The following is a 10,925-nucleotide window of genomic DNA, read 5'->3' on the forward strand; positions in this document are numbered from 1 at the left end:
TTAAAAAGATCCCCTTAGACGCAGATTTCGACACGTAAATTCCGAACATGTTCGGGAAAATGCGCAGGTATGGCAACCCTTTAATACACAAAGGCCATTAATGATAGTGGAACCCTGCAGGCCTAGTCTCTCTCTCTCTCTCTCTCTCTCTCTCTCTCTCTCTCTCTCTGCCCTTCCCGTGATCAGGGGATGTGCTCCATGGCTGGCTGGGTGGCTGAGTGGCGGCGTCTCAGGGTGTTAGATTTAGGTTTCCTTCAAATTAATGCCTCAGCGTTTTGGATATCCCACTGGGACAATATTATGAGATTGCTCCTCATTACCAACACATACAAAAAGGAATTCATTCAAATAACGGTACACCGTACAAGAAAAATAATAAACGAAAAAACAGTAGATGATAATGAGAAAGCTTAACAATTATTATCACTTTTATACAGACGCAAGTAACAATAATAATGATAACAGATAAACAACTATGTACAAATTACTTATATATATATATATATATATATATATATATATATATATATATATATATATATATATATATATATATATATATATATATATATATATATATATATATATATATATATATATATATATATATATATATATATATATATATATATATATATATATATATATATATATATATATATATATATATATATATATATATATATATATATATATATATATAGAGAGAGAGAGAGAGAGAGAGAGAGAGAGAGAGAGCTGTTCATACACTCAATAACGGGACGTGCACGCACACACGCAAGCACCCAAGCACACACACACACACACACACACACACACACACACACACACACACACACACACACACGTTAAATGACACTCCTAGGTAGTAACAAAATATAGATTGTCCAAGGCACATTATAAGGCAATGTTGATTGTACTATTTATGGCACCTTAGGCTTTGGCAGGTACGAGAGAGAGAGAGAGAGAGAGAGAGAGAGAGAGAGAGAGAGAGAGAGAGAGAGAGAGAGAGAGAGAGAGAGCCTGCCTCATTTTCTATACCATGTTCTTATAATACTACATACAATAAACCAATTTTTACGTTTCTTTTCCTAAAACTGGAGCACAAAAAGTAGCCTGTTGACATCATCTTATTCGTGCATTGGCGTAACATTTTATGAAGGAGCATAGCAGGTCCCCGTAGCAATGTGGCAGTGTGGCAGTGTTTGCTGCTGAGCTCCTCTGTTGATATGAATAGAGAGGGAAGCAGAGGTGGAGAAGTGTGGATCAAGGTATATAATATAGTTTTGATCTCAGTAAATAAGGTGACTGACTACTAAGCTGACGGAAAGCAAGCTAGAAATGGAAATAGGAAATGAAGGAACATCGGAAACTCAAACAGGAAGGACGAAGGAATGGAGTACGGAGTGGAAATTCCGGGAGAATTGTGTTTCCTGCACTGGAGTTGTAACTTATGCCAATTTAGCTCAAGATGATGATGGTGAGGCTGAGGTGTGCGTCTCACCTCCAGCTGCAAGACGCGAAACAGAATAGCGTGCGTGAGCCACCTGTGATTCAGTGGTCGCTGGCAGCTGGCACACCGCGGAAGTCGTAAGCGGCGTCTACATGATGGATGGGTCGTGTAGTGTTACGCTGCGAGTCGCACTTCCCCTGATGACCATATTTGGCGGGCAAGGACCGACGGGTGATTCCGAAGCTGAGAGGCACTTGATGGGCTGTGCAACCCAGCGAAGGGAGGCTGTATCTCTCCTGCACCGCTTCGCTTTTTGTCTGGGAACATTGAATGGACGCAGCGGCCACTGTGCAACTCATTGACAAGGATCTTCCTTTCTCTCAGCTTTATGCAAGCTGCACCCACAATGCACCACAACAGTACCTCTTGATGAGCTAAGTTGGTGGTGGCAGCATCCATGCTTAATTAGTCTCCTTTGACAGTTCAAATGTCATAGGCCATCGTGGCGGAGCGCGGGGTGCAGCGCCCATGCAGGGAATGCCTCCACGCCACGCTCCATAACACATCATGTAGACGCCGCTTTAGAGGCGCGGGACTGTTTCTCGTCGACACCACCAACAGGTTCCCGAGGCAGGAGAGAAACAGTGGAAGCCCTGGAGGATGAGCCACGTGGGATGCCGTCCTGCAGGAAGTGTGTCCTTCAGGAGGGGTGTCCTGAGGTGTTGTCCGGGTGTGGGGACTCTGGGTACATGAGGCTGTTAGCTCCCCTGCGCCGCTGCTGGAATACGAGGCTGCCAAACTTGTACACCAACTTTCTCTCCGGCACTGAGATGAGCATGCCTGTCTTGTAATGGTACCTGCGGAGAAGGAAGCCCGGGTCAGGTCAACGGAAATGCTTTGGCCCTATACTGCACATTCTCGTGTTGTCCCTGGGTTTGTACTTGCACCAACTCCCTCCCACTTGCTGCTGTTTGTGTCTTTGAAAATTACAATTGTCTCATTTTATTAATTCATTTATTCATTAATGTTAAGTAGGTACTCTCTCATACTTTATGGTTTCATTCACTGTCTTTTAGAATCAGACATTACATTAAAAGGAAACATAAAAGAGAGCACAGTAATGACCCACTTAGGAATGAACTGAACAATGAAGTCACTGCATCTCACCGCGAAAGATAATTTTGTTCGTCACAGAGAGAGAGAGAGAGAGAGAGAGAGAGAGAGAGAGGAAGTGTTCCTAGAAATTAATTGAAGCCAGTTCATCACAAGTACTAAATTGCGTTGCGTTTCGCAAGTGTCCTTACATGATAAAAAAAAAAAAGACGAAACCCATTAACCCCTTCATTACCGTGACGCATTTCCATATTCATTCCGGTTACTGTTTGGTGATTTAATACAGCTTCAGAAACTCATATGGGGGATTAGAATAGTGAAGGTTATAGCCATTAATCTTCTGACCTCCACAGACCCTTCCTAATCTCAATATAATGGTCTATTCATACACAAATCTCAAGATAAAACTGTGTCCAGTATTGAAGTGGCTAATGATATGATAATGATTTGTTTTTACGGTTTTTTAGGGTTTCTTGTGTTACCTGAGTGCTCTAGCGAAGTAGTCGTAAGGGAGGGTGTTCTGGTTAGGCCTGCGTTGCCCCCAGCGTAGGGACACCTCATGGGGACTGGTGAGGCGGAAGGTTCTCTCCTCTTGGTTCTCCCAGCGGATGATAGCGGGGTTACAGGCGGGGTCTTCTAGTAGGTCGAGAAGGAACTCCCAAAGCTTAGGTCCCCGGTCCCTGCGTGTGTCCGCTGGGGAAGACGGAAATTTAGAAGTGGTGGTATAGTAGTAGTGGTTGTTGTAGTAGAAGCATTGGTGGTGTTGGTGGTGGTGTTGTGAAGTTTATTTACTTATGCAATCAGTTCAGACTGCAATTTTAGGCAAACACTGATGTAACAACAACAACAACAACAACAGCAATTCAAGCAACATAGATGTAACCTGCCTAAACATAATATATCATCAAACAAATGTGAATACGTGACTGATTGATTAGTAAGGCAAGAAAAATATTACCAAATTAAATGAAGAAAGTTACAATGTTAACAACAGCAAAAAGAAAATAAACACACACACACACACACACACACACACACACACACACACACACACACACACACACACACACACACACACACCTTCATTCCACCCATTTCCTTACAAGAAGAAAAGCAAAGGTGAGGAGGAAAAATGAATAGAGAAAAAAGGCCTTATGGAACAAGCAAGGGTCACCAAAAGGAGACCAAGGGAAGGAGGGAGGGAGGGAGGGTGTTTGGGAAAGTGAAGGCTGGAAAACGAAGGAGGAAAAACCAGTGGAAGGCGAATTACGGTGTTGCAAGAAGGCGGGTTTCCGGGGCTGGGAGTAGAACACTGTATTATGAGAACCTGGTCAGAAGTATGCTGTGTTTTTGTTTATCGTATATTTGATATTGTATCGCAGGAACTTGCAGGTTAGCTAGTCATAAGGTCATAAGGAACACCTGGCGAGCGTGCCTTTGCTGGTGCTTCGTTAATTAATGATGAGGTTACCTGTTTCTTGTGAAAGTCTTGTTGTTGTTGTTGTTGTTGTTTATCATTATCTTCATTATTTGTATCATCATTATTCTACTCCTTCACTGCCTGTTTTTGTCGTCATTATCATCAACATCATAGCTATTACCGCGATTGTCATCATTCATCTAATAATCCTCCTTCTTTTCCTCCTAATTTTTCTCTCTTCTTCTAACCTCTCTTTCTTCCCGTCTGTGTTGGCTACATTTTCACTCCTGGCTCACCCTCCTCCTTCCCTCCCCGCAACTCACCACCACCTCGCTGAATATCATAACCTGCCACCACCACCACCTCCTCCTCCTCCTCCTCCTTTACTCAGCCTCAAAGCACCGCCATCTTGACGTTCCCTGCACCTAACACAGCCACACACCTGCACACTTGTTCCCAGTCACAACACAGCCAGCCAGTCACTGAGCCACACCTGTCCCCAGTCACAACACAGCCAGCCAGCCACTGAGCCACACCTGTCCTCAGTCACAACACAGCCACTGAGCCACACTTGACATAACACCTGGAGCTAAGGGAAAGAATAATCAAGACGAGCAAAGCCACACAAACACACAGACACACAGGTGAGCCTTACCTTGCTGGCCGGGGAGCGGTGACAGTGAAGAGGGCGAAGGTGATGAAGGCGAGGAGGAGGTGGGCAGATGTCCTACTGGGAGGTACTGGGGCGTCATGGGGAGGGAAGCGGACGGTGGTGATGGCGTCGAGTCTCCAGTACATTCGAAGGGCAAGGAATACCCAGGCTGGTAGACCCCCATGGTGTTGTGCCCCATCCCAGGGAAATCTCCTGAGGCCGGGGGAAGCGTGCCCTCAGTGGTGTAGGAGGCGGCGGTGTCCCCGGGGTAGGTGTTGTGGTGATAGGGGACGTCCTGCCAGGTAACACAGGAGGTTTGGTACAGGGGGGGTTGAGGCCTCGCCAGAAGCTCGTGGTACGTGGTGGGGGTGGTAGGGTTCTGTAGGATGTATGGTGAGGGCGGTGCTGTTGGTGGTGAGTTCTGGTGGTGGTGGTGGTGGGAGTAGTGGTGGTGGTGGTGGTCGTGTTGGTGGTGAAGGTGGTGTCGGTAATGGCGGTCTGCAGGGTGGGAGAAATAAGTCATTGTAGAGCATATTTACTTATCTAGTTTGCTTGAGTTAATGATGTGGTTTAAAAGGAACGTGGGATGTTAATTAGTGCCTTGATGTGCGAGGCTTGAGGTGAGGCAGGTGTGTACAATTTACATGTTCATTAATAAGACGGAAGAGACAATTTGAGGTTCAGGTAATATAACACACACATACACACACACCCCATCCCCATATGTATATTTTCAGTATGTATGTACTGCAATTCCTAATAAACCGTATATTATTTTATTTTATTATTACACACACACCTTGTCTCTGGCAGTGGTCCAAGTACTCTCGAAATTTTCTAAAGAAGAGTTCTCCATAGACAGGATGAACCTCCATGAAGTGACTCTGGCTCATGGCACACAGCTGGGAGCCCGTGCACTCCGCGAAGCAGGCCAGGTTGCCAAAGTCAATGTTGTTCTCGTAGCATATTGTTTTCAGCCATTCCTGAACTTGCTGTTGTGAAGAGGAGGAAATGTTATGGCTGCTATATAACACAATCTAATTTAACTCTCTCTCTCTCTCTCTCTCTCTCTCTCTCTCTCTCTCTCTCTCTCTCTCTCTCTCTCTCTAACTGTAATTTGTCATGAAATCATAATCTTCGTCTTCATTATCATCATCATCATAATCATCATCATCAACAACAACAAAAACAACAACAACAACAACAACTACTACTACTACTACTACTACTACTACTACTACTACTACTACTACTACTACTACTACTACTCACCGCACTAGTCCACTGGTTGACGGGATAGCAGTGGTAGGTGGTAGTGGAGCCGAAACCCAGGATGTCTTGCTTGGTGTCGCTGTGCATGGCGTCCTGGTGGTAGGAGGAGGGCCAGCCACGTCTTGAGGAGATACAGAGGGACATTGTGAGTGGTAGTTATGAGGAGGTGATGGATAGGAGGCTCATAAGGATACTACTACTACTACTACTACTACTACTACTACTACTACTACTACTACTACTACTGCTGCTGCTGCTGCTAATACTTCTACTTTTTTTATGGAAGAGGGGAAAAGTGGCCAAGGACAAAAAAAATATAAAAGGCCCACTCAGTCGCCAGTTCTCTTACAGGTCCGAAAGAGTTACTACTAGTAAACTACTACTACTACTACTACTACTACTACTAGTAGTAGTACTGATCTTAAACTTATTAGTGTTAACCTTCTTTCGTGATTTATTTCTGTCCTTTTATCATTCTCTAATTATATTTACTTATAAATTATAAACATATTTTATTTGTTATTTAACTTTAAAAGGTATTTCGTTTTACTTGTTTTTCGTGTGTTTCTGAGTAGGAGAATGATGCAACACACAGTTTCATATTCAAGCCACACGTGGGCTCAAACACCCCTCCCCCCGCCTCTCTCTCTCTCTCTCTCTCTCTCTCTCTCTCTCTCTCTCTCTCTCTCTCTCTCTCTCTCTCTCTCTCTCTCTCCAGTGCCTGCATGGCAAACGCGGGTACAACTTACACTTCACACCAGGTCATCTATTTGTACAGGTAAAGGTGAGACATTTCGTACGCCACACCCGCTCATCTTCTTCCTAAGAGCTAACAGTGATTAATTCCTCGCCACGCGAAAGTCATTATCATGGTGAACGCTGCCAAAACACTGACCTGTCTTGTGGCACCGAGTCATTGGATCAGACCACTCGGCGGGTGTTCCTGTCAAACCTCGTTTCCTGTGATGACACACACACACACACACACACACACACACACACACACACACTGTAACGGAAATAATAAGGAAAGCTTTGACCCAAACTACTACTACTACTATTACCACTGTTAGTGCGGCTACTACTACTTTTATTACTACTTCTACTATTACTACTACTACTACTACTACTATTACTACTACTACTACTACTACAACGTACAGAGAGTGCTACTTGTAGGATCCTCTGGCTTCTTGCATCATCTATTGTTTTCTTATGATTTTTTTCCTAAGATAGATAAGTGAATGTAATACAATTTTCATAACCATCCTGTTCGTGTGTGTGTGTGTGTGTGTGTGTGTGTGTGTGTGTGTGTGTGTGTGTGTGTGTGTGTGTGTGTGTGTGTGTGTTTCGTATCCTCTCCTCACCTCTTCATCTTCAGGACATGACGCTGAAGAAGGTGTGACGGTGACAAATGTGACGCGAAAGGATGTTCTTCTATCAGTGTTATCTTTACCTCACCCACACTCCTCTGCCCTCTCTCTCTCTCTCTCTCTCTCTCTCTCTCTCTCTCTCTCTCTCTCTCTCTCTCTCTCTTACTTTTCACGTCAGTTTGCTTAGAATAGTAGTATTAGTATTAGTATAAGTATTAGTTTTATTATTATTATTATTAGTATTAGTAGTGGTAGTAGTAGTAGTAGTAGTGGTGCTGGTGATGCTAGTGGTGGTGGTGGTTATGGTTGTGGTGTATAAACTGAATATCATCATTGTCTGTTGACTTTGTTAAATATAAAAAAAAGTTTGTCCTTCTGATTATAATTCTCTTTATGTGTGTGTGTGTGTGTGTGTGTGTGTGTGTGTGTGTGTGTGTGTGTGTGTGTGTGTGTGTGTGTGTGTGTGTGGGTGTGTGTGTGGGTGGGTGGGTCGGAGGGTGGTTGGGTGGGTGGTTCTCGTCAGCGGAAGGTAAATACACACACACACAAAAAAAAAAAAAAAAAAAAAAGGCAGCACCAAGAGCAGAAGTATTATTATCGTCATTATTACTATTATTATTATTATTATTATTATTATTATTATTATTATTATTATTATTATTATTATTATTATTATTATTATTATTATTATTATTATTATTACTATTATTATCATTGTTATTATCATCATTATTATCATCATTGTCATGATTACGTTGAATAATAATAATAATGTTAATAATGATAATAACAACTGTATCAGAATGAATGAAGAGAACATTTCACGAAGCAATACCATCAGTGTCAATATAAGTCAAGCTCAAATTCAATTGGTTCCCCAAATATGAATAAACATGCATTTCTATGAACGGAGGAGTCGTTTTGCCTTATTTTTGTGGAGGTTGAAAGGCACGGCAGAGAGAGAGAGAGAGAGAGAGAGAGAGAGAGAGAGAATCATATTGCGACACTACATAATATACTGCGCAGTGTTCATTTGTATTTGATTATATGATACCTCTATTCATTTGTGTTGAGCAGACAGTCCTACCCTTACTACTACTACTACTACTACTACTACTACTACTACTACTACTACTACTACTACTACTACTACTTTTACCACCTAACTTCACCTTGGTCGTCATCACAATAAGGAAACTTTCACTCCTTTACAATGTCGTGTCATTTGTGTATTTTGCTTCGTCCATCGAAGGAGGAAAAACCTGCGAAAATTGTGTTTTTATAAATGCGAACGAATATGTATTACTATTTAATTTTTCTCTTTATTTACTTTGCCGAAGGGAAAATTGTGTCATGAGAGAGAGAGAGAGAGAGAGAGAGAGAGAGAGAGAGAGAGAGAGAGAGAGAGAGAGAGAGTAATGTAAAAATGTAGTATTGTTGAAAAGTAAAAATCAATAATCGAATGAATGAATGAAATGAATGAATGAGATACACAAGAAGATAAGAATTTGAGTGATGGAGTGATTGAGTGAGTGATTGAGTGAGTGAGTGAATAAACACGATGCTGAGAGGCGCGACTTTTATCTTTGTCTTTATTCATGACGAAACTCACGGAGATAAGAATGTAAATTAACGCCAGTCTCTCTCTCTCTCTCTCTCTCTCTCTCTCTCTCTCTCTCTCTCTCTCTCTCTCTCTCACACACACACACACACACACACACACACACACACACACACACACACACACACACACATTTATCCCCCAAAAAAACTTTCTAATCCAATGCCTCAATTTATTAAACACCAAATCCTGTCACATCCTCACACACACACACACACACACACACACACACACACACACACACACACACACACACACACCCCACTGTCACTCTGATATACTCCTCCTCCTCTTTGACAAATACACACCGCACTATAATTTCATACTTGTGTCGAACGCACAGACATAGACACATAGAAAATACACCGTTACAAACATACTCTACTAAGCACATCTTCATTCCCCCTGTACACTGCCAAATACCTTCGTTTTTACCATAACACCACCCTGTATACACCCTGTCAAATACCTGCACTTCACCTGACACCCACACACTCTGACAAGCACCCCTATACATATTTTGTCAACCCCTCCCCCAACACACACACACACACACACACACACACACACACACACACACACACACACACACACACACACACACACTCTATCACTCCCACACACCCTGCTTAACACTCATTATGCCACAGCCCAACAAACAGACTATCAAACACACACACACACACACACACACACACACACACACACACACACACACACACACACATATACACACACACATGTACACAGACACACCCTGCTACATCTCTTCTCAGCCTTGCCACGCTCTCACATGTCTCCTGCTGAACGCCCTGGCACAGTAGCATACCCTACCAGCCTGACATGCTCATTTACTCACGGGTCAAGATGCATCTCCTCCAGATCACTGGTCAGGCTGTGAAGTTGAGGCGGGGACATTCCTAGAGCCATGCCGAGCTCCCTCACCTTCAGAAGTTACACTGGAGCCCCCAAGCCTGGACACCGCGCCTATATACTACATTCAGCTTCCCGTCAACAGGGATGGGGGGAGGGAGGGGAGGGGCAGCACGGGAAGTGTGAGAAGTAAGAAAGATCTTTTAACTATATTATAAAAAAAAGTTTAATTTCTGATAATTTGAGAGGCTCCAATTGGCCAGTAGGCAAGCCCCGCCCTGCGCCACGCGGCTCTGCCATTGGTGGAAGGACACAAACCTCACGGCGTATTGTCAGAAGCTCCTCGCCTCCCCCTCTGTTATTTTAGCTTGCTGTTTGTTTGTTTGATCTGATTTTTTATTTAGCTTTGTTTCACTTCCTTCATTTCTTTTTTCCTCGTTCCTCCTTGCTTCTGGTGGAGGTGGTGGCGTTGGTGGCGGTGTTCATTCGTGCTTGTTGGTGCATTTTCATAAAAAAAGCTCCAATGATAATAAGGATAATGATCGTAATAAAACCAATCAAAATATTAATGATAACAAATGGAACAGTAAAATTAATGGTAATTATAAGAAAAATGAAAATAATAATAATAACAATAATAATGACAATAGAAATAATAATAGTTATTATTATTATTGTTATTATTACTAATATTAACATTATCATTGTTATCATTATTGTAATTTTTATTGTCAAGATTTTTCCTATTCTATTAGGATTAATAGTGTTATATTGACTGTTACTACTACTGCTGCTACTACTAATACCACTGCAACTACTACTACTACAACTACTACTACTACTACTACTACTACTACTACAACTACTACTACTACTACTACTACTGCTAGTAATACTACTAATACTAATACCACCACCACCACCACCACAACCACCGCAGCTGCCGCCGCCACTGCCACCACCACCACCACCACCGCCACCACCACCACCACCACCACCACCACCACCACTACTACTACTACTACTACTACTACTACTATCTTTGCTACTATTATTACTACTACTACTATTACTACTATTATTACTACTACTAGTATTACTACATTACTACTACTACTACTACTACTACTACTACTACTACTACTACT

The 10,925-nt window shown here is 42.5% G+C and overlaps 1 protein-coding gene across 3 annotated transcripts in view; it reads right to left on the reverse strand.

Annotated features, from left to right (window-relative positions):
- Nucleotides 1-708: 708 nt before the first annotated feature.
- The window catches only part of LOC123512688 (transcription factor Spi-B-like), a 30,933-nt gene continuing 20,716 nt past the window's right edge, over nt 709-10,925 (reverse strand). For 2 of the 3 annotated variants that reach the window (XM_045269195.1, XM_045269197.1), the window contains 5 exons: nt 5,911-6,031; nt 5,438-5,630; nt 4,642-5,136; nt 3,049-3,259; nt 709-2,310 (listed from right to left, as the gene is read on the reverse strand). In XM_045269195.1, the coding sequence (XP_045125130.1) occupies nt 2,154-2,310; nt 3,049-3,259; nt 4,642-5,136; nt 5,438-5,630; nt 5,911-6,031 (1,177 nt within the window). In that variant the 3' untranslated portion in view covers nt 709-2,153. Of the gene's footprint in view, nt 2,311-3,048; nt 3,260-4,641; nt 5,137-5,437; nt 5,631-5,910; nt 6,032-9,763; nt 10,354-10,925 lie in introns of those variants that run through there. The other variant, XM_045269196.1, reaches the window with a different exon arrangement.

This window comes from Portunus trituberculatus, chromosome 34 (genome assembly GCF_017591435.1).
Source record: "Portunus trituberculatus isolate SZX2019 chromosome 34, ASM1759143v1, whole genome shotgun sequence".
Classification (NCBI taxonomy): Eukaryota; Metazoa; Arthropoda; class Malacostraca; order Decapoda; family Portunidae; genus Portunus; species Portunus trituberculatus.